The following is a 21698-nucleotide window of genomic DNA, read 5'->3' as shown; positions in this document are numbered from 1 at the left end:
CTGCCAGAAAAAAAACTCTGGTTTTAAAATTTTCACACGAGGGCATCCCTGGTGGCGCAGTGGTTAAGAACCTGCCTGCCAACGCAGGGGACACGGGTTCGAGCCCTGGTCCAGGAAGATCCCACGTGCCGTGGAGCAACTAAGCCCGTGTGCCACACTACTGAAGCCTGCACGCCTAGAGCCCATGCTCCACAACAAGAGAAGCCAGGGCACCACAACAAAGAGTAGCCCCGCTCGCCGCAACTAGAGAAAGCCCACACACAGCAACAAAGACCCAACGCAGCCAAAAATAAAAAAAAATTAAAAAAATTGATTAAAAAAAGAAAAATCTCATGTGATTTGGTTCAGATCACCCAAACAGTCACCCTTAAAAGGCCAAACTTTTAACATAATCTAATCATGGGAGTAAAATCCCTTAAAGTAACAGTTCTATAGGTTTGGGTAGGAAACCTTGGGGCTGTTTTACAATTTCGCCTACCACAACCATGATGGCAGGCTGATAAGATACCTCTGTAAAGGGAGGTCTGGTGGCTTCTTTTGACTTCCTTAATAGTAGAGAGTACTGAGTTTGAGGAAAGAGGTTTTAGGATGAAGGAATTTGATTGACAGCTTTATGGGCTCAGCAGTCTGGAAATCAGAACAGAGGAGGAGGAGTTTGGTTTGAGGTTCTTTCGGGTAAGCTGGGCAGAAAAACCACAAGTCAAGGGAGATAACAGGCTTAACTGATGGACCACAGAATGTAGGCCGGCGAAGCCCACTGCCTTTTTCTTTTTTGAAATAAATTTTAATAACGGTTCTTTTTAAAATTTATTTATTTATTTTTGACTGCACTGGGTCTTCGTTGCCGCGTGCGGGCTTTCTCTAGTTGCAGAGAGAGGGGGCTACTCTTCGTTGCGGCGCACGGGCTTCTCACTGCGGTGGCTTCTCTTGTTGCGAAGCACGGGATCTAGGCGCGCGGGCTTCAGTAGTTGTGGTGCACAGACTTAGTTGCTCTGCGGCATGTGGGATCTTCCTGGACCAGGGATCGAACCCATGTCCCCTGCATCTTAACCACTGTGCCACCAGGGAAGTCCCAAAGCCCACTGCTTTAAGTTAACCCAAGTAGAACAGGCTGTCCTGCTCATTCCCCACATACTGGCCTCTTCAGGGATTACTCCTGCTCTCCTAACATTTCACAATTAAAATACCATATTTATTAAACCATTTCTCTAATATTGGAATGGTTGTTTCCAACTTTATATAATTTCGGACTTTAAGAGGATATTGTTATCATCAGGACAACCTCACCTTACATCCTTTTCATGTCTTTTATTCTCTCGTATGATGTCATACATGGGATCTTCATGTGCCTTAAGGGTGAGAAAAGGTTAAGGCTGGGTTAGGCTTCATGGGTTGTTAGTTAATTAAACATTAAATCCCTGTTACTAAAAGCTAGTTATTCTTTTCCAGTTTGGTTGTTCAAACGTTCTAATCCTTCCTAAGGGTCACCAGAACTGCAAACTCCCTGAAGCTGTAAAAATAATTTTCCAATTAGAAAAATACAGAAGGGAATTCCCCAGTGGTTAGGCCTCCAGGCTTTCATTGCGGAGGGCCTGGGTTCGATCCCTGATCGGGGAACTAGGATCCCGCAAGCCACGCAGAGTGGTCAAAAAAAGAGGGACTTCCCTGGTGGTCTGGTGGATAAGACTCCACACTCCCAATTCAGGGGGCCCGGGTTCAGTCCCTGGTCGGGGAACTAGATCCCACATGCATGCCACAACTAAGAGTCTGCATGCCACAACTAAAGATCCCACATGCCGTAACGAAGATCCCGTGTGCCGCAACTAAGACCCAGCACAGCCAAAATAAATAAATAACTATTTTTTAAAAAGAGAAAAATACAGTATATAATTTAAATATCCTTTATAAAGAATTAAACGATGGCAGAATCATGAAAAACTATTCAAGGAAGAAATATTGAGGCAATTCTCTTTGTTCTATGTGGATACATGATCAAGAAATAGTATTAAGAAAAACAAGTGAATTATAAAATTATATATAACAATGAAACATTTATAGGTATGCAAAAATATATAAGTATCCCAAACAAAGTATGGAAGTATACTGGAGGTATAGATAATTTTAAATGATTTGAATTACTTAAAAGTAAGAACACATATGGGAAATGTTATGGTATTTGAATTATCTCATTTTAAAAAAGAATAAATGTTTATTACAGAAATTTTAGATATTATCAGAAAATTAAGTTTTTAAAAAAAATCTACTACTTCACTACGCAGGGATAACAGTAATATTAACATTCGGTCTCTCTTTTTCTTTTTCTTTTTCTTTTTTTTGGCTGCACCACACAGCTTGTGGAATCTCAGTTCCCTGACCAGGGATTGAACCTGCACCCACGGCAATGAAAGCGCCGAGTCCTAACCACTGGACCACCAGGGAATTCCCTGGTCTCTCTTTTTATTTATTGGCCGCATTGGGTCTTTTTTTTTTTTAATTTATTTTTGGCTTGATCGGGTCTTCGTTGCTGCTTTCTCTAGTTGCGGCGAGTGGGGGCTACTCTTCACTGCGCTGCATGGGTTCTAGGCACTCGGGCTTCAGTAGTTGTGGCTCGCGGGCTCTAAAGCACAGGCTCAGTAGTTGTGGTGCACAGGCTTAGCTGCTCCATGGCATGTGGGATCTTCCTGGACCAGGGATTGAACCCATGTCCCCTGCATTGGCAGGCGATTCTTAACCACTGCACCACCAGGGAAGTCCCGTATTGGCTCTTAGTTGCAGCACACGAGATCTTCGTTGAGGCATGTGGGATTTTCAGTTGTGGCATGCAGGATCTCTCGTTGTGGTGCACGGGCTTCTCTCTAGTGGTGGTGTGCAGGTTTTTCTCTCTCTAGTTGAGGCGCGTGGGCTCAGTAGTTGCAGTGCGCAGGCTTAGTTGCCCTGTGGCATGTGGGATCTTAGCTCCCTGACCAGGGATCAAACCCGCATCCCCTGCATTGGAAGGTGGATTCTTTACCACTGGACCACCAGGGAAGTCCCTGGTCTTTTTAAATTGTTATTATAAATTTTATAATATTTTAAAATATAAATTGTTATAATTTATGAAAAATTATAATCATACCATTTATATATAAAACTCTATTACTTTTCAGTTGTGTTTTCATAAACATTTTCCCACGATATTACACATTTTATTAAAACACATTTCCTAATGGCTAAATAATTTCTGTTACAGTAATTTATGTTGATATATTGGACTATTAAGGTGTTTCCTATTTTTCTTTAGCTCCCATTTTTCTAACCACATAAATAATAATGAAAGCTATCCTTATACATACATAAAGAATTGTGTATATATTAACGTTCTCTTACATCCTTAAGGTAAATTAAAGTGGGATTTCTGAGTCAAAATGAGTATGTTTAAAGTTTTTGAGATTTATCACCAAACTATGTTCTATAGTATCTGTAGTAATTGTCATTCCACCTAAAAGTAGAACAATTGATCCAAAATAAGTTATTTCAGATTATTAAAATGAAAACACAACATCTTAAAATGTCTTAAAAACTGGAGAATGGGGCTTCCCTGGTGGCGCAGTGGTTAAGAATCCACCTGCCAACGCAGGGGACACAGGTTCAATCCCTGGTCTGGGAAGATCCCACATGCCACAGAGCAACTAAGCCCACGCACCACAATTACTGAGCCTGCACTCGAGAGCCCGCGAGCTACAACTACTGAGGCTGCATGCTGCAACTACTGAAGCCCGTGCCTAGAGCCCATGCTCTGCAACAAAGAGAAGCCACTGCAATAAGAAGCCTGCACACCACAACGAAGAGTAGCCCCCTGCTGACCGCAACTAGAGAAAGCCCGTGCACAGCAATGAAGACCCAATGCAGCCAAAAAATTAAATTAAAAAAAAAAAACAAAAAACTGGAGAATGTCTGTTGACTCCAATTTGATATATGTTGATAACCTCAGTACATCCAGACAGCTACATATTTCACTTGACAGAAGCAGTTACTGAATGAAGAATTTACACCCCTGGGAAATGACTCTGTTGAAATAAGGTAAGGAAATGATACTTTTACTGTCATGTAAAGAGCAAATATAATTTATATATACACTTCTAGCTTATAGTTTAAAGACATATAATCTTCAGGTAAAGCCTGGAAAACCAAAACCCTCATTTTAGTTATGAAACTGATTTTTTTATACAATAAGTAAAAAAACCTGATTTTTTTATACAATAAGTTAAAAAAAAGTGATTGAATAAATAACAATGTCTGCTTCAGAAAAAGAATCACTATTCCCAAGGTATAAGCGAATAACACCTTAATAAGAAGTTTTTTGTTAAGATCTAATCTGTCACACAAATGTACAGGCATGCCTCATTTTACTGCACTTCACTTTATTGCACTTAGCAGATACTACGTTTTTTACAAATTGAAGGTTTGTGGCAACTCTGCGTTGAGCAAGTATATCAGCATCATTTTTCCAACAGTATTTGCTCACACCATGTCACTGTGTCACATTTTGGTAATTCTCACAATATTTCAAACTTTTCATTATAATTACATTTGTTAGGGCGATCTGTGATCAGTGATCTTTGATGTTTGTACTACAACTCTCTGAAGGCTCAGATGATGGTTAGCATTTTTTAGCAAGAAAGTATTTTAAATTAACTTATGTACTTTGTTTTTTTAGACAGAATGCTATTGCATATTTAACATAATACAGTATAGAGTAAACATGACTTTTATATGTGTTGGGAAATTTAAAAATTCATGTCATTCACTATATTGTGATATTTGCTTTATTGAGGTTCTAGATATTGCCAGAACCAAACCTGCAACATCTCTGAGGTACGCCTGTAATTTAATACAAATGTAGTTAACACCAGATACTTTGGCCAAATGACTTCTGGGAATGTATTTTGTGTGAATTTGCAGTTCACTGTTAGTACCTAATCAAATGATATTCACTATCTCTGATAAATGTAAATTGATATGGTGGGGTTCTACTTACTACTCTGAACTGTTCTAACTTTTGGTTGCCTTTGATAAAAAAAGGGCATTCTTTGTCGCCTGTTCGGTGATCATATCGTTTACAGCGCCAACCTGAAAACAAAGAAAAGAGGAAATATTTCTGTCAGATAACACAGTTTCCTTTAATGAAGACAAAGGATCAGTAGATCATATTAAAGTTTTTCTTCATTAAACTCCAATTCTAAAAGCAAATGCAATCAGTGAATGAACCATGTAAGATCCTAAAAAACAAAGGGAAACTACAGATCTTCCTTGCGTTATGATGGGGTTACATCCCAATAAACCCATCATAAGTTGAAAATACTGTAAGTTGAAAATGCACTTAATACACCTAAACTACTGAACATCATAGCTTAGCCTAGCCTACCTTAAATGCACTCAGAACACCTACATTAGCCTACAATTGGGCAAAATCATCTAACACAAAGCCTATTTTGTAATAAAGTGTTGAATTTCTCATGTAATTTATTGAATACTGTACTGAAAGTGAAAAACAAAATGGTTGTATGGGAACATAATTTTGAGAGCTGGATCTCAGGAAACCATTGAAAAACAATGAAGTTTGGGGGTTCTCTGTTGACTGCCTCTGAGCTGTCCCTGTCTTTATCTCTCCTAACATTTAAAGTTCAGGAAAGGAGGATAACACTCCTTCAAACCAATGTCTTTCTTTGTGTTCAAAACCCTCTTACCTTTAAAGGAAAGGTGATCCTTACTATTCAAAATGTGGTCCATGCACAAGCAAAATCAACAACACATGGGAGATTGGTGGAAATGCACAGTATTAGGCCTACCCCAGAAACACTGACACATACTTGGAGTTCAAAAGACTTATTGGTGATGTGTAGACATATTAAAGTTTGAGAACCACTGTTCTAGATAATACTACAATCACTAAAATCAATGAAAATATGCATATGTATATATATATATATGTATATATATATATATATATCTTGTTTGGAATGAGTCCAAGTTTTGTGGTGCCTGAGCTTAAATTACTTGGTGGGGGTGGGGATGGAGGGGGCTCTTTAGGAAAAACAAAAATCTTGCCTTGGCAAATTTTACAAAATCATATGACCATAATCAACACATCACTATGGTCCCTGCAGGTCTTTGAAAGACACAAGTGAGGGGCCCTGAAACTTAAGCTTCATTTACTTCTTGGTAAAACTGGATCTGGTCCCAACCCAAACTTTTATTTTCCAAGTCAATGCAAATAACTATAAAATACTAAGTGAAATGCAACTAACCACCTCATCAAACAGAGCAGTGGTTTTCAAACTTTAAAAAAAAGCCATAGACTTCTGGGTAAAGATGGCAGACTAAACACATTCATCTCCTTTCATTTCCTTCCTGAGATTCTACAAAAATGACAAGAGAATTCTTTTCAAAAGGAATAATCCAGGAAGTATCTCAAGAAGGGCCAAGTAACAACCTCCATAAATCTGTTCCTCCATAGAAGCATTGGAAATAGTTGCAAATTTTTCCAAATCAAGTTGTCTGAAACCTTGAAAATTAACCAAAGGCTTGCCACAATCTAAAGAGTATTAATTAAAGAAACCCTACTGAGCCTTGGTAGGAACAGCAGGATTTCTGGCGTTTTAACTGGGCTCACTCCCAACCCCTACTTACACAACAGTCTTAAAAACAAGCAGCTCTGCAACCATGACAGCTGTGAAAAGCAGCAGTGTCACACCCACTGAAGAGGGAAGACTGGATTTTGAGCACCTCAAAAAGCCCTGACTTCAGAGCACAGAGCCACGCTGGCAAGGTATTGTTGCTATCTGACCAGTCATGCAGTTTGCTCTACAGAAAAAGCCCTACCCCAGGATATTTGTCAAAAATAGTCACTTGCAATTGTTTAACATCACAGCTTATTATGGCTGTGATATCACTGGGTAAACAAGAGCCCAGCCAAAAGTTTAAAAGGAAGATCTGGGGAATGAGATGTCCATAGAGGGCTCTCAAAAATTCTGACATAATTCCGGGAAGCTAGAAGACTATACACATGTGTAAGGCTGTGTGCATGCATAGTAAAGGCCTGAGAAGGCCTTTTTTTTCACTTCTGACTCACTGTTAAGGCTCTGTGCAAGCAGGCACTAAAGGCTAAGGCAGACATGTAAACCAAACCACATGAGCATTTCAGGTTTGTCTTAACACACACATATAACCTCTTGGCAAAGGGTAGAAGGCTTCTTAGATCAATGCATTTAAGGAAATCTCTGTCGTATTATTAGCTGACCTCTAAGCTAACAGAGGAGACTTCAGTGGCCATACACTACAGGGAATACAGACTTACAGAATTAGTTAGGAAAGTCACTAAAAATACAAAAAGGAACAATAACAAAACCTGGGTAGAAGGGAGAATCTGATTTCCAGACCACCTTATATTATCTAAAATGGGCAGTTTTCACCAAAAAATTGCAGAACACACAAAGCAACAGCAAGTTCAGATACTGGACTTACCAGACAAAGACTTTAAATCAGCTATTATAAATAAGTTCAAAGAACTAAAGGAAGTTATGTCTAAAGAATTAAAGAAAAGTATGAAAGTGATGTCATAACAGATGGAAATTATTAATAAAGGGATACAAATTATAAAAATAAATAAAAAAATTCTGGAGTTGAAAAGCACAATAATCAAACTGAAAAATTAACTGGAAGGTCTTAACAGCAGATTTAAGATGGCAGAACAAAGAATAAGCAAACCTGAAGATAGGTAACAACTGAGATTATCCAGTCTGAGGAACAGAAAGAAAAAAGAATGAAGAAAGCTGGCCAGAGTCTCAGAGACCTGTGGGATACCATCAAAATTCACAGCATACGCATAAAGAAAATCTCAGAAAGAAAGGAGTGCTAGAGAGTGTAGAATGTTTGAAAAAATAATGGCCAAAAACTTCCCCAATTTGATGAAAAACATTAATCTACAAATCCATGAAGCTCAATGAACTCCAAGTAGAATGAGTTCAAAGAGATCCATCATAGGCAAACTGTTAAAAAGCGAAAGATAACAAGAAAATTTTAAAAGAAATGAAAGAAAAACAACTCATCACATATAAGCAATCCTCAATGAGATTATCAGATGACTTCTTATCACAAACCGTGGAGACCAGAAGGCAGTAGAATAACATATTCAAAGTGCTGAAAGAAAGACTATTAAGCAAGAATTCTACAGCCAGCAAAATTATCCTTCAGAAATAAAAGAGAACTTAAAGTTCAGATAAACAAAATCTGAAAATTTATTGCTAATGGACTTGCCTTACAAAAAATAACAAAGCTGAAATGATGAAAGGATACTAGGCAGTTACTCAAATCCACATGAAATACACAGCACCAGTAAAGCTAACTACAAACATAATTATAAAAGACAGTATAAATACATTTATTGTAATTCTTTTATTCTCCTATCTCATTTTAAAACAACTACATAGAGAAATAATTATAAAACAGTGATGATGAGCTTATATAAAAATGTAATTTGTATGACAATATTATCACAAAGGAGGGGGAGAGAATGGAGCTGTATAGGAACAAAGTTTCTGTATTCTATTGAAATTACATTAGCATTAATCTGAATGAAAATCAAAAGGCAGGTATTGGCAGAATGGATAAAAAAATGTTTTCCAAGTACAACAAACTTTAGATTCAAAGACAAAATTAAACTGAAAGTAAGAGGATGAAAAGAGATACAATAAAGCAGTGTTTACAGGAAATTTATAGCTTTAAATACCAACATTAGAAAAGAACAAAGATCTCAAATAAATAATCTAAAGTTCAGTTTAAAAATCTAACTGAAAGAGACCTGGAGTGGCTATACTAATATTAGAGAAAACAGACTCAAAGGCAAAAATTGTTACAAGAGACAAATATTGACATTTTATAATGATATAAGGGTCAATCCATCAAGAGGATATAACACTTATAAACATATATGCACCTAACAACAAAGTTCCAAATAGATGCAGCACAAAGGGAAAACTAGATAATGCAACAATAATAATTAGAGACTTCAATATTCCACAATGGACAAAAAACTAGAGAGAATATCAACAATGAAATAGAAGACTTCAACAATACTATAAACCAACTAGACCTCACAGATATCTGTAGAACATCTGACCACCCCAAAAGAACAGAATATACATTTATTTGAATCCCACATGGAACATTATCCAGAATAGAGCATAGGCTAGGCTATAAAACAAGAATTAATAAATTTAAAAGGATTCAAACCAGGACTTCCCTGGTGGCACAGTGGTTAAGACTCCGCGCTCCCAATTCAGAGGGCCCGGTTTCGATCCCTGGTCAGGGAACTAGATCCCACATGCATGCCACAACTAAGGAGCCTGCAAGTCGCAACTAAGGAGACCACGTGCTGCAACTAAGGAGCACACATGCCGCAACTAAAGGAGCTGGTGAGCCACAACTAAGGAGCCCACTTGCCGCAAATAAAACCCAGCACAACCAAATAAGTAAATAAAATACTTAAAAATAAAATAAAATAAGGATTCAAACCATACAAAGTATGTTTTCCAACCACAAAGAAGACAAATTAGAAAGCAATGATAGTAGGAAACTTTGGGAATCTACAAATACGTAGAAATTAAACAACACATTTCTAAACAATCCATGGGTCAAAGAAGAAATTTCAAGGAAAATTAGCAAGTATTTTGACTTGAACGAAAATTAAACATAACATATGAGATGCAGATAAAGCAGTGCTTAGAGGGAAATGTAGAGCTTTAAATGCCTATATTAGAAAAGAATGAAGCTCTCAAATCAATAATCACAGGTTCAATAAAAAAATCCAGAAAACAAAGAGCGACCCAAACCAAAGGCAAGCAGAAGGAGGAAATAATAATAATGAACTACTGGCATTACTGGCATGTGCTATGCCATAGATGAACCTCAAAAATATTATGCTTAAAGAAAGAAGCCGGGGGCTTCATGAGGCAATGAAGATTCCGCATGCGGCAACGAAGATCCTGGGTGCTGCAACTAAGACCCAGCACAGCCAAATAAATAAATAAATATTTTTTTAAAATACTAAATGCTGGGCTTCCCTGGTGGCGCAGTGGTCGAGAGTACGCCTGCCGAGGCAGCGGACGTGAGTTCGTGCCCCGGTCCGGGAAGATCCCACATGCCGCAAAGCGGCTGGGCCCGTGAGCCATGGCCAATGAGCCTGCGCTTCCGGAGCCTGTGCTCCGCAACAGGAGAGGCCACAACAGTGAGAGGCCCGTGTACCGCCAAAAAAAAAAAACAAAAAAAACACCTAAATGCTAAATGAAGAGCAGACACCAGAAAATTGAATTCTAAGCCACCAGAGGGGAAAACGGAGAATCAGCTCAATTTCTATTTGCAGCACCTCCAAAGAGCTTAGGAATTGAGCTCTGAGCACCAGATACCTCTGAAAGTAAAGGTAAAGGAGGAGCTGAAATAAGGAGGATTGATGAAAAGTCCAAGGGCAACTCTTACTAGCCCTGGTGGAAGGAAGTTTATTGTCTGAAAAAGGTAAAGCATAGATCTCTGGCAAAATGACATCAGATACATGTGAAGGCAAGGTGCCACAGTAAATACAGAAGATTACATGAACAAATAAAAAGTAAATGGCAAGATTTCCCAACCTTCTTGCTCCAATAAGATCCCACAACACTAGCAGCTTGGCCTTCACCCTCCATGGAGGAGCCTTCTTCTCTAGGAAAATATAACTCACCCCAAGAAGAAAAACCTACAGGTACTGACCTCACAAGTTCCCAATTCACCGGACTAGAAAGATTACCCTCCAGTGAAACTCAGCAAGCCCCACTCACACACTTAGAGCTCCTAATCAACTTTTTATCTCCCAATGATGAGCAATAACTGTGGGTGCCAGTCTCAAAGATGGACCCCAAAATCCCTGACTTCTAAAAAGCATGCCCTCATATATTCCCTGCCACCCTGAATAAGGCTAACTGCTGTAACCTAGGTACTGGAAAAAGGATGATGTGTGAATGGAGGCAAAGAGACTGCAAAATGCTATTTTAATTATGTGTGTGAAGAATCTTTGTACCAACAATGTCTTTAAAGGCAGCAGTACCCCTTCTTCAAATGCCGTCTTATGCTGGATGAAGATGCTGCTGCTCTGGTGCGGTGGAGGGTGTGCACACAGAGCTCTACCTGTTCCAGACCCATCCTCTGTGGCCCAGAGCTCCTCTCAGGTTACCTGGATAAAACCTCAACACCTCGGATGAGGATGACTGACTGAGGCAAGACCGAAGGGACCACCCTCCAATGCATCCCTTGTCCCCCATGGCATTTCTACATGGAATATCCTTTCTGTTACAGGAATACTACTGAAGCGTATACTCTGCAGGCAACTACGGCCCTGTGGAAGACCATTTTCCTTACAGCCAGAAGCCCTGGAGTCTAGGCACTGCACTGCCTCTTACACCAGAACACTTAATAACATATGCAAGGCGGCTTCCTCACCTATAGCACAGAGATCATGCCCTGACTTTAGCAGGGCTGTGGTGAGAATGAACTAAAAGAAGTGAACTCGTTTGTAAACGGTGGTCTATAACTTGCATGTATTGAGGGTGTTACTTGAAACCCTTCCACACTCACACTGCATGACTCTGACTTCTTTCCCCAGTGGCATCCAAAGTCCTTTGGTTGGTGCGTGGGCCAGAAATTCCCTGGCATGTTCACTGCCTGGAACATCTGGTATACAGTCTTCTGGCTTAGTCTCATCCTCCTGAAAAAGGAAACTGTGTAAGCTGTGCGGCAAAAAAGCACAGGAACTCTCTCCCACCTGTCTGAGAACACAGCCCTGCCTGGCTTTCTCATGGGCTGGAGATCCCAATGTCATCATAAATTACCCTCTGAAGAGCTAGAAAGAAAGACAAATCATAACTGACAGAAAAAACAGAAGTAACTATACTAGAAGAGCTAGCTATACCATGAAAACAAAGTAGCTGCTCTTAGAGAAGAGTTAGTGTTTACATAGGATTGATCTGTGAGCTCCAAATTCTGATTCTAGATCACAAAAATTAGATTCTAAGATCACAAAAAGTTTTCTGCTAACTTAAAAGCTTTGTGGAATGAGGCAGAATATAGAGTTAAACAGGTGAGGTTTCCTGGAATAATAAGAACAATGTGTTAGAGTAAAATATATTATTAGACCTTGAAGGCCACTGTCATGTTTTATAATCTCACACATGCCGTATTAGTGAGATGTATTTTCATTACCAAATAACTGCACTATATAATTAAGGTGCTGTTTTTTTACCTCATGATTTTTTCAAGTTTCCACGAATATTAAATTTATAATGGAAGAATGTTTTCTAAAAATCTTTGTTTTAAGTTGAAAGTTACCAAAAAGAAAAGGTTACTTTGGCCTTAAGTCCTCTAAGTCTCGCTCCTGCAGAAAGACACTGACACTGTGGCCAGGGTGCTGGAGGAGGGACGCCTGCAACAGGTAGGGCTGGACTGGATGAGCTTCACGTCTCCTCAGAGTCCAGTGTTCTCTGAGCTGATGACATTCAAGAAATCAGCATGGGGAGGGGGGGTCAGAGAAGGAACATGGGGCAGGAGAGCTTTGAGGAGATGCAGTCACAGTGAGACAGAAAAAATGGGAGTGAGTGCTGAGGAACACTCGGGGGGCCTGCAGTGGTTTCTTAGGGGACAGACACAAGGCTGATTAAATTTCTGCAAAGGCACAGGCTGTGACAAAGCCCAAAGTGCATGAACCGACTGCCATCTGCAGGGAAGACACAGAACTATCATAAAAGGAGGTTCAAACCTTATGCAGCTGTTTTTCGTAAGTGACTGAGTCTGAGCACTGAGTCAAATCTGTCTCAGAGAAAAACCAAAAGTACAAACTTCACACTGACCTTGATAAGTCCAGGAGGAGGTTTGTCATAACTAGAAAGGAAGACAACACCAGTCATGAACCATGTTCATAGGAATGTAACACATCTCAATCAGCAAAAGGCAACTGCAGACCAAAATGAAAAGACTTTTTTTTTTAGAAAAAACTTAAAACTACATTATAACTAAAACAGTTAATAAAATATGCCCAGCAGTCAGAAGTCCTATATAAATAAACTGATGCTATACCACATCCTGTTCGATGTCGAACTTAAATTCACTGAAATCGTAACTTGGTGTCTTGGCACAGCGATTTTATTTTTGGAAGAAGGGAAAGCAAGAGATTGCAGGGAAAATGTGAGGTAAGAAGAGCCTTGAGGGTCTCCCTGGTGGCACAGGGGTTAAGAATCCGCCTGCCAAGGCAGGGGACACGGGTTTGAGCGCTGGTCCAGGAAGATCCCACATGCTGCGGAGCAACTAAGCCCGTGTGCCACAACTACTGAGCCCATGTGCCTAGAGCCTGTGCTCCGCAACAAGAGAAGCCACCACAACAAGAAGTCCGCACACCGCAATGAAGAGTAGCCCCCGCTCGCCGCAACTAGAGAAAGCCTGCGCACAGCAATGAAGACCCAACGCAGCCAAAAAAAAAAAAAGTTATAACAATGTTAACACTGACATTGATTAGGAAAGTTATTATGATGGTGCTATATTGAAAGTATGGAAACAAGAAGGGCAAGTAAGAGAACTAAATCTTTATCTACTATGACAAGAAGTTAACAGATGTCTAAAATTGTTGAGTCAACAAAACCAGTTGTAAGCATATAACTTAGAAATGTGCAGTTAAATCCAAGAAATAAAAACTAAAAGAGTCTGCACATGGAAGGCTTGGCCTTGTTAGGAGGGAAGGGGGTGGAAGGCTGTGCAGGTTACTCTGGGGGGTAAATGATGAGTTGGGCAGCCCAGCGCTATTTTTGGTAGCATTTTTAGTACTATTTGAGTTTTAAGCTATATACAAGTATTACTCTGGTATGAATTAAACTTAATTAAAATCAAACAAAACCCTGAACTAGAAAAAGCAAATATGTCCATAGCCTAGCCAGTTTCAAATCTGTGAAACTGGAAAAATCCCACTGGTCTGAGAATCACACTCCTGAATTCTGCTCTAATTTTGTTGGCTAACCAAGTCAGTCGCTTAACCACTGAGCCTCCATTTTCTCATCTACAAAACGTTATCATCTTTCTCTTGTCTGTGAAAAAGCTCTGTGAGCTACAAAATAAACACATAGTATTAACCACCACCTGGCATCCTACAGTTAAAGATACAGAGGGCTGGTGGGGCTAAGCCCTGCCTGAGCCCAGAGTGCCTTGAACACGCCAGGACTGTGGATGCCAGCAATGCAGAACCTGTATCCAAACCACGGCCCACTGAGGTGAAATTCAGCTCAAGAGCCACACTGAAAAGAGCAGGCCAGGCTCCAAGGAAGCATGCACTTTGTATCAAAGCTCCCAGAAGGTTAATGAGGGCCTTTCCTTACACGACTGTCTCAGCAATCATGAGAAGGTAGGTAATGAGAAGTGCCTGAAACAGAAATAATTCAGATAACTCAGTGAACACCAAACTTAGTAAAGTCAGACTTCTAAAGCTGATTACAGAACGACAGAAACACAGAAAAGAACCGCAAGGGTCATTAATCCAACCTTCCACCTGATGTTTAAATCTCCTTTACAACCAACCCTTCTCTCAGGCGTTATCTGGACTCTCTCCCGGGTAGCTGGGGGAGTACAGTGCCTCCTAGGTCAGGCCACGCTGACCAGCAAGAATCTATGACTCTGGTCCTAATTCTTCTTGTTGAGCTGGAACTGGCCTCTTTGTAGCTTCCACCCTTAACCCTGGTAAAAAAAATCCTGGGGACGAGAGAGAAGTCCACGCTCTCTTCTACCTGACAGCTCCTCCCGAAGAGTCAGGGACCAGGCCCTCACCCCACGTTTATTCTTCCCTTCCTCACCGCGCACTCATGTTACGGGACTGGGCTTTTTCCTCCCTAGTTAACAGCACTAGATGAAAAGAATGGGGATTTTACCCAGTTCAGAGCAAGCCCCTTGAACTGAGAAATGGGAAAGTACCCAAGGGCGCAGCCGCACTTCTCCTGTATTCAAATCCTGACCGACACCGACGTCGCCGCACGAGGAATAAAACCGTCGTTTCCGGCGGAGAAGCGCCCGCCCGCCGCCGCCTCGCGCGCCCGGGATGACCCTGGGGACGGAGTCTCCCGGCTCTTTCTTCAAAGGCTGAGAGTCCAGCGTCCCGCAGCCCGGAATCAAATCCCGCACCCGGCTCGCTGGGGACGGGCTCACCTGTCCACTCGCAGGTCTCCAACCCCGGGCGGGCCCCGCCGCGCGACCCCGGGCCCCGACCCCATTCCTCGCATTAGTTGGGGGCGGGCGTGACGGACTCACAAGGACTTCAGGTGCTTGAGCTGCTGCAGCTGCTGCGCGTTGTGCCGCCGCCGCCTCTGTTCGCGGCGTCGCTGCAGCTCTTGCTCCGGAGGCTCCCGCGGCCGCCGCGCGCCCCCGGTCCCCGAGTCGTCGCGCCCGAGCCGGGACGACATTGCGGCCCGCGCCGAGCCGCGAAGACCGCACTTCCTCCGCGCCGCGCCCGCCCGGCCCCGCTGCACCCCCTCTCGCCGCCACTCCGCGGCCCGCCGGGCCGGGCCCAACGTCCTGGCTGAGGCCGCCAGTGCCCCGCCTCCCGACAGGCCGGCCAGACTGCCTCCGCAAGTCCGCAATCTGAGCGCCCTAACCGTGCTGCGGAGTCAGCGGGTGCCGCAGGCCGGAGCGCGCTCCACTGGCGGCGGCCAGGAGCCCCGGCGCTGAGGATGCTGCGGAGGGAGCCAGATCTTTCCCTTGGTTCTCTTGAAGTATTCCCTCCTGAAGCCTTCAGGGATGTAAGCTGTTCAGTTGCATAGAAGCCACCATGCTAAGAGAAAGCCTAAGCTAACAAATGGGGAGATCACGTGAAGAGGCCCTGAGACAATAAAAAAAGGGATGTCAGGTCAGACCCCACTGCCTAACCACACCCTACCCCTGGTCAGATGACTCCTTGGTGCAAGCCAAAGATAAATCTTAAGGGGCTCACGTCAACCAAGAATTGCTCCTGTCCTCCTGGGGAGGCTTTGTTTGCCGGCCAAGTTATGTGCTTAAAGTAAAAGAAGATGGAAGAAGGAAAAAAGAAAAGACAACAAACATTATCTAACCACAACCAGTGACCTTATGGCATGCAAGCAAATAATCTGAAAACTTTAGTATATACTTATATGCAGAAAGCAATTGTGTTGGATTTTTCTCACTTGCAGTTGAAAGAAGTCAATTCAAAGTCAGTTTGTCTAACATAGTGATTTGCTGTCTCAGCAAGAAGACCCAGGGATTGTTAATTCCATTTTAGCAAGTATTAGTCAAAATTCTTTTGAAAACAACAATGGACCAAAATCCAAATCAAACTGGACCAAAATCCAAATCAAACTGCTCTAAGAAAAAAAATTAAGTAATTTATGGGCTTACATATGTGAAACGTCATGGGATGGAACTTCAGGAATGGCTGGATCTAGGGGCTGAAATGTTATAGTTAGCAATTTCAAAGCTTCACGTTCCTTTGTATTGCTTCATTCTTTGCAGTTTCTCCCATTGTGGGGGCAAAGATGGCCACTGGAATCCAAAGATGGCCAACAAATTAGCAGCCCCAGCTGGAAGAAACTTTCTCTTTCTCAGTTCCAATAAGAATTCCATGTATTATACTCATTGGCTTAGCAAGAGTCATGTACTTGTCATGGAAACAATCACTGTAGTCAAGGAGTTGCAGAACACTGACTGCTCATGCCTATGTTACATGTCCACCCTAAATCCGAGGGGTGGATCAGCTTTATCCAAGCCATATAGACTAAGAGAGGGGGAGGGGTTGTTCCTCAAAGCAAAATCCAGGTGCTATTAACAGAGGAAAAGAGAGAGAGAGACAGGAAGAAAAAGAAGAGGAGGAGGAAGGAGAAGAGAAGAGCAATATTGGGCAGGAAAAAATAACAGGTGTACAGTTCAGTAGTCTGACAGCCTCACCCAGTACCACATCCTGAACTGCATTCTAGGCATCTCTCTTTGATGATTACCCTGTTAGAGCTTATAAAGCAGTGAAAATTCTTTTTTTTAAATTTTTTTATTGGAGTATAATTGCTTTACAATGTTGTGTTAGTTTCTGCTGCACAGCGAAGTGAATCAGCCATACGGATACACACATCCCCTCCCTCTTGGACCTCCCTCCCCTCCCCATCCCACCCAACTAGGCCATGACAGAGCACCGAGCTGAGCTCCTTGTGCTGTACAGCAGGTTCCCACTAGCTATCTATTTTAAACATGGTAGTATATTTATGTCAAATCTAATCTCCCAGTTCATCCCACCCTCCCCTTCCCCCCATGTCCATACGTCTGTTCTCTACATCTGCCTTTCTATTCCTGCCCTGCAAATAGGTTCATCTGTACCATTTTTCTAGATTCCACATATATGAATTAACATACAATATTTGTTTAGTGAAAATTCTTTTGCTGCTATATCCACCTGTTTATGTGAGCTTGGGTTCTTTATGTATTTTGGCACCAGATTCAGAAGTTTCCTGGTCACCGATCCAGGATGATATGCAAGGTGTTGTGGTCACTCCACAGAAGTATGCTGGACCCTCCTCCACCCCAAATCGGTTTGCTGTTAAGACTGATGATGCCACATATGCACCGAGAGGGTAGGGAGAAATTTATTATTCACATATTGAGGCTTTCTGGGAGAGCAGGTCAGGCACCTAAGACAGTTCAAAAATAGCTTCAGCAAAGGAAAGGTGAGTGACCCTGGGTTTTATTATGTTTAGGAGGTAGAACCTGGGTGAATACTCCTGCACACAGGCCAAGGCTTTGTGGGGTTTGAACTTTCCTCTGGTGCCAAGGGAAGGAGTGTGTAGGCTTTCTTATCAGCTTGTCCACAGGTGGGGAGGAAGCGGAAAGTGGAGGCGGGGCTTGAAGGGTGACAGTGGTCAACATAAAAAAATGGAGTCAGATTCTTTATGACCCAGGGCCATCTTTCAAATTCAGCCCCATTTTCTGATTGTGATAAACTCAATGTAGTGACATCTAGTAAGCAGTTAGACAAACAGGAATTCTTTCTCTGGTGGTTATGATTCTGAATCATTCTTCTTACCCATCACTCTTTCTTTATGCCTATGGCATCTGGAGGGGTGTGCAGGTACAGCTCCTTTCCAGAAAGAAAGGGTAAAGTGATTCTTACCCAACTGTGAACACACATGGAGTCACCCTTCACTTTCTACCCAGGCGCCTAGCCCAGGTGAGTGAGAGATGCCTTCTTTGTCCTCCCTCCGTGTTCTATCCTCTGCTTCAGTCTTTTCTACCCCTCTGCTTCATCCTAAGATAGCAGATTCACTCTCAAGGCCAGCCAAAGGGCCTTGGTGTTGGCCTAATTGTAGAGGGGTGGCTGCAGCTAGTCCTGACTCTGTGTTACTGGATAGGTTTGAAGCCTTTCTGAATGAAACAATTTTAAAAAGACTAGATTTTCTTCTTCTTCCCCCCTCCTCAACCGCCTGACCAGGGATGTAACCCAGGCCCCCTGCAGTAGAAGCATGGAGTCCTAACCACTGGACCACCAGGGAATTCCCCCAAATGACTAGATTTTTCTCCTGCTTATATGTATTTTTTTAATTAATTAATTTAATTTCTTTATTTTTGGCTATGTTGGGTCTTTGTTGCTGCGCGCGGGCTTTCTCTAGTTGCGGTGAGCAGGGGCTACTCTTCGTTGTGGTGTGCAGGCTTCTCATTGTGGTGGCTTCTCTTGTTGCAGAGCTCGGGCTCTAGGCGCGCGGGCTTCAGTAGTTGTGGCTCACAGGCTCAGTAGTTGTAGCTCACGGGCTCTAGAGCACGGGCTCAGTATTTGTGGCGCAGGGGCTTAGTTGCTCCGCGGCATGTGGGATCTTCCTGGACCAGGGCTCGAACCCGTGTCCCCTGCATTGACCGGTGGATTCTTAACCACTGCGCCACCAGGGAAGGCCGATCCTGCTTATCTTGACCAGCTTTTGCAGCATAGCTTTGATGCCATTGTTTTGCTCACAAGGTGTTTTTTTAAACTAGTTCTTAACTTACCAATGACCTTTTCCCCACTGGGAAGATGGAGGAAGGAAAAAAATGAGTAAAAGGGAAAGATCACATCCTATTACATACTAATGAATCATGGCTAGATTAGAGGGTAGACTGCAGAATCTGTCTCCCCCCCTACCCCCCTGCTAAACACCAGACTTCAAAGAATTCTGGTCAAGTAGTCACTAAGCTCCCAAGGGTCCATGTCCACAGCTCTCTGCAGCACAGTGGAAACATTTGAGAAGTGCCGTATTATTATTTCTAATAATTTAAACTGGTATTCTATTTAGTAACCAGTAGGATTAGAGGAAAAATTGCAGACAATGTGTTTTACTTGATGCTTGGAGGGAAAAGGGGAGACATCTAACGTAATTGACAAAACCTTTTGGTTGACAAACCAATTGCCATTCCTCCTTCGCTTCCCTGCTCACAGCACTCTGGTTTTGTTCAGGAAGCTTAGGGAGCCATCTACTTCAGAGGAGGCTCTCCTTGCTCTCTGGAGATGAATCTTGATTAGTCTTAAACCAATCGTAGTGATCCTATTTCTCTTCCACTGATAGGTTAGCAATGGGCATGGGATAGTTTCAGTCAATGAGACATGAGGGGAGGTCTGTAGGAGGGAGGCTTTCTGGAAATGCTTGTTCTTAATAAAGGATACTTGGAAAGATAAAAGATCCCTTTTGTGCCTCAGGGTGGTGCTCCCTGCATGTGGTAGCTGGATCTGGGGGAGCCACGTTGGAATCATGAGGGGGAGCAGTGAACCCCCTGAGGAGGACAGGAGAAGACACCTGAGCCCTTGAAGATGTTCTAGAGACACTTTATTAACCACACCTGCAGCTGCTTCCCATCCAGACTTTCTCTTCTGAGAGATAGTATACATCTTTATGGGTTAAGTGATTTTTGAGTTGGGTCTTCTCTCACTCATAGATAAATGCGATTCCTTACATTTACACAGTACTTTGCAGATTTCCATCCCTCATAAATTGCTTCCCTTGATCCTCCTAGAAACTCTATGGAGGTAGGCAAGACATCTTACAAATAAGGAAATTGAGGTTCAGAGAGTAGGGGCATGAGTGGCCCTACAACCAGGGTGGTCTGATTTCTACTCCAGGGTTTTTCATCAAACCACATGGTGACTCCAGGTGTGTTGTCAAATACTGAAGGTGGGAGAATTTCTTGGAAACTCTTGGGGAGGGAGAGAACATACTGCTGGAAACATTTCTCCTACTTCACTTTTGCCTCAGGTCAACTCAGATGAATTTTGCAGGCGGGGCGGGGGGGGGTGTTTTTCTTAATACTGGCCTTTTCTTTATCCCCAACTCAGTGTGTGCCAAGCTGAAGTTAATAGCTTACAAAGCTTAGCCTCCAGGGTTTACTGCTCTTGGAAGATCTGATTCATGCATGAGTCCTTCTTTATTTCAGGCTCAATGAAAACTGGAATTCTTTCTTTAGTGCCCTGCTTTACTTGACGGACTATGTTTGTAATTTTCCCGCTAACTTCCTGTATAGAGGTGGATAGAAAGAACCTAGTTCTCTGACGTTCATTCAGACCGATCCTGTTTCAGGTCCCCCTTCGCTTCCTTCTCCATGTTGTTCCATGCCTCCATCCTGGCCTCAGATCTTTTGGATGTTTCTCCTATTACGTCCTCGCCTCTGACTATGTCATGTTCTCTTGTTCCTTGGCTCTCTGTTCTCTCACTGATTCTCCTCTTCTATGTTTCCCTTCTTGCTTTCTCTCTCACTTCTCTCCCTGCTCCTTTAAAAAAATTCCAGTACCTTTCCCTTATTTCTGGTTCCTGTCTCTCACCTGCTCACCTCTTCCCTCCATCTTTACCTTTCTAAGCTTTTAGTCTACTGTTGACTCTTCTTGACTGGATTTACAGTTTTTAGACTTGACAAGTCCTCACAAAGTCACCCCCAGAAGTTTAATGGAAATCCTTATTTTAAAATCTCAGCTTGATTTTAATTAGTTCTTATGATAATGTCAGTAATGCCAAGAGGTAAATTTTCTCTTTGGTAAATTGCTACAGAAATCCAATTCAAAGAATGTCTGTTAGGATTTAGAGAGACATTATAGAGCACACATACTATTTGATCAGATAATTAACATTTTAAAAGAAATAACAAGGGAATTCCCTGGTGGTCCAGTGGTTAGAACTCAGTGCTTTCACTGCATGGGCCTGAGTTCAATCCCTGGCTGTTCAGCGTGGCCAATAAATAAATAAATAAAATAAAAGGAATGACAAGAAATCAAACCACTTGGAAGCACTACAAGGCAAAATGGAAGTGGCGGTCACTACCTGGCCTGTTTCTTCCTACATCTGTCTTCTTTTCCATTCTGGAATGTCTTCTCTCTCACAGGATCATAGGATTTTAGAATTGGAAGAAGTCTTAGAAATCAACCACTTCATTTTACAGATGAAGAAACCGAGGCCCAGAAGGTGGCATGCGTTGCCCACAGTCACAGTAAGGGAGTGGAAGATTACTGACTGGAACCAGGTTGACTTTTTTGTTTGTTTGTTTCTGTTTAAAACCTGACATTGTTATTAAAAACCATAAAGAACTACTGAAAAGTACATAGAAGGAAGAAAATGATCACCCCAAATTCAACCACCTATAAATAACCAGTGTTAGGATGA

At 42.2% G+C, this 21698-nt stretch overlaps 2 protein-coding genes across 3 annotated transcripts in view; both read right to left on the bottom strand.

The window, feature by feature from the left end:
• KBTBD2 (kelch repeat and BTB domain containing 2) overlaps nucleotides 1-15412 on the bottom strand; it is a 67161-nt gene extending 51749 nt beyond the window's left edge. Inside the window, exon 1 of the mRNA XM_089917029.1 lies at nucleotides 15343-15412. The gene's annotated coding sequence lies outside the window, so the exon portion shown is untranslated. The remainder of the gene's footprint in view (nucleotides 1-15342) is intronic.
• Nucleotides 1-15971, bottom strand: part of LOC111179885 (retinitis pigmentosa 9 protein) — a 44576-nt gene extending 28605 nt beyond the window's left edge. The window contains exons 1-5 of one of the 2 annotated variants that reach the window (XM_022583825.3): nucleotides 15343-15872; nucleotides 12909-12939; nucleotides 11641-11770; nucleotides 5018-5109; nucleotides 1288-1349 (exon numbers count right to left, since the gene is read on the bottom strand). In XM_022583825.3, the coding sequence (XP_022439533.1) occupies nucleotides 1288-1349; nucleotides 5018-5109; nucleotides 11641-11770; nucleotides 12909-12939; nucleotides 15343-15494 (467 nt within the window). In that variant the 5' untranslated portion in view covers nucleotides 15495-15872. Of the gene's footprint in view, nucleotides 1-1287; nucleotides 1350-5003; nucleotides 5110-11505; nucleotides 11771-12908; nucleotides 12940-15342 lie in introns of those variants that run through there. The other variant, XM_022583829.3, reaches the window with a different exon arrangement.
• Nucleotides 15972-21698: the final 5727 nt, after the last annotated feature.

The sequence above is a fragment of the Delphinapterus leucas genome, chromosome 9 (assembly GCF_059928025.1).
Source record: "Delphinapterus leucas isolate spDelLeu-1000000601 "Yukka" chromosome 9, BTC_Dleu_Yukka2, whole genome shotgun sequence".
NCBI lineage: Eukaryota > Metazoa > Chordata > Mammalia > Artiodactyla > Monodontidae > Delphinapterus > Delphinapterus leucas.
The sequence above is the reverse complement of the archived record's forward strand: the minus strand, read 5'-3'. Positions and strand labels throughout refer to the sequence as shown.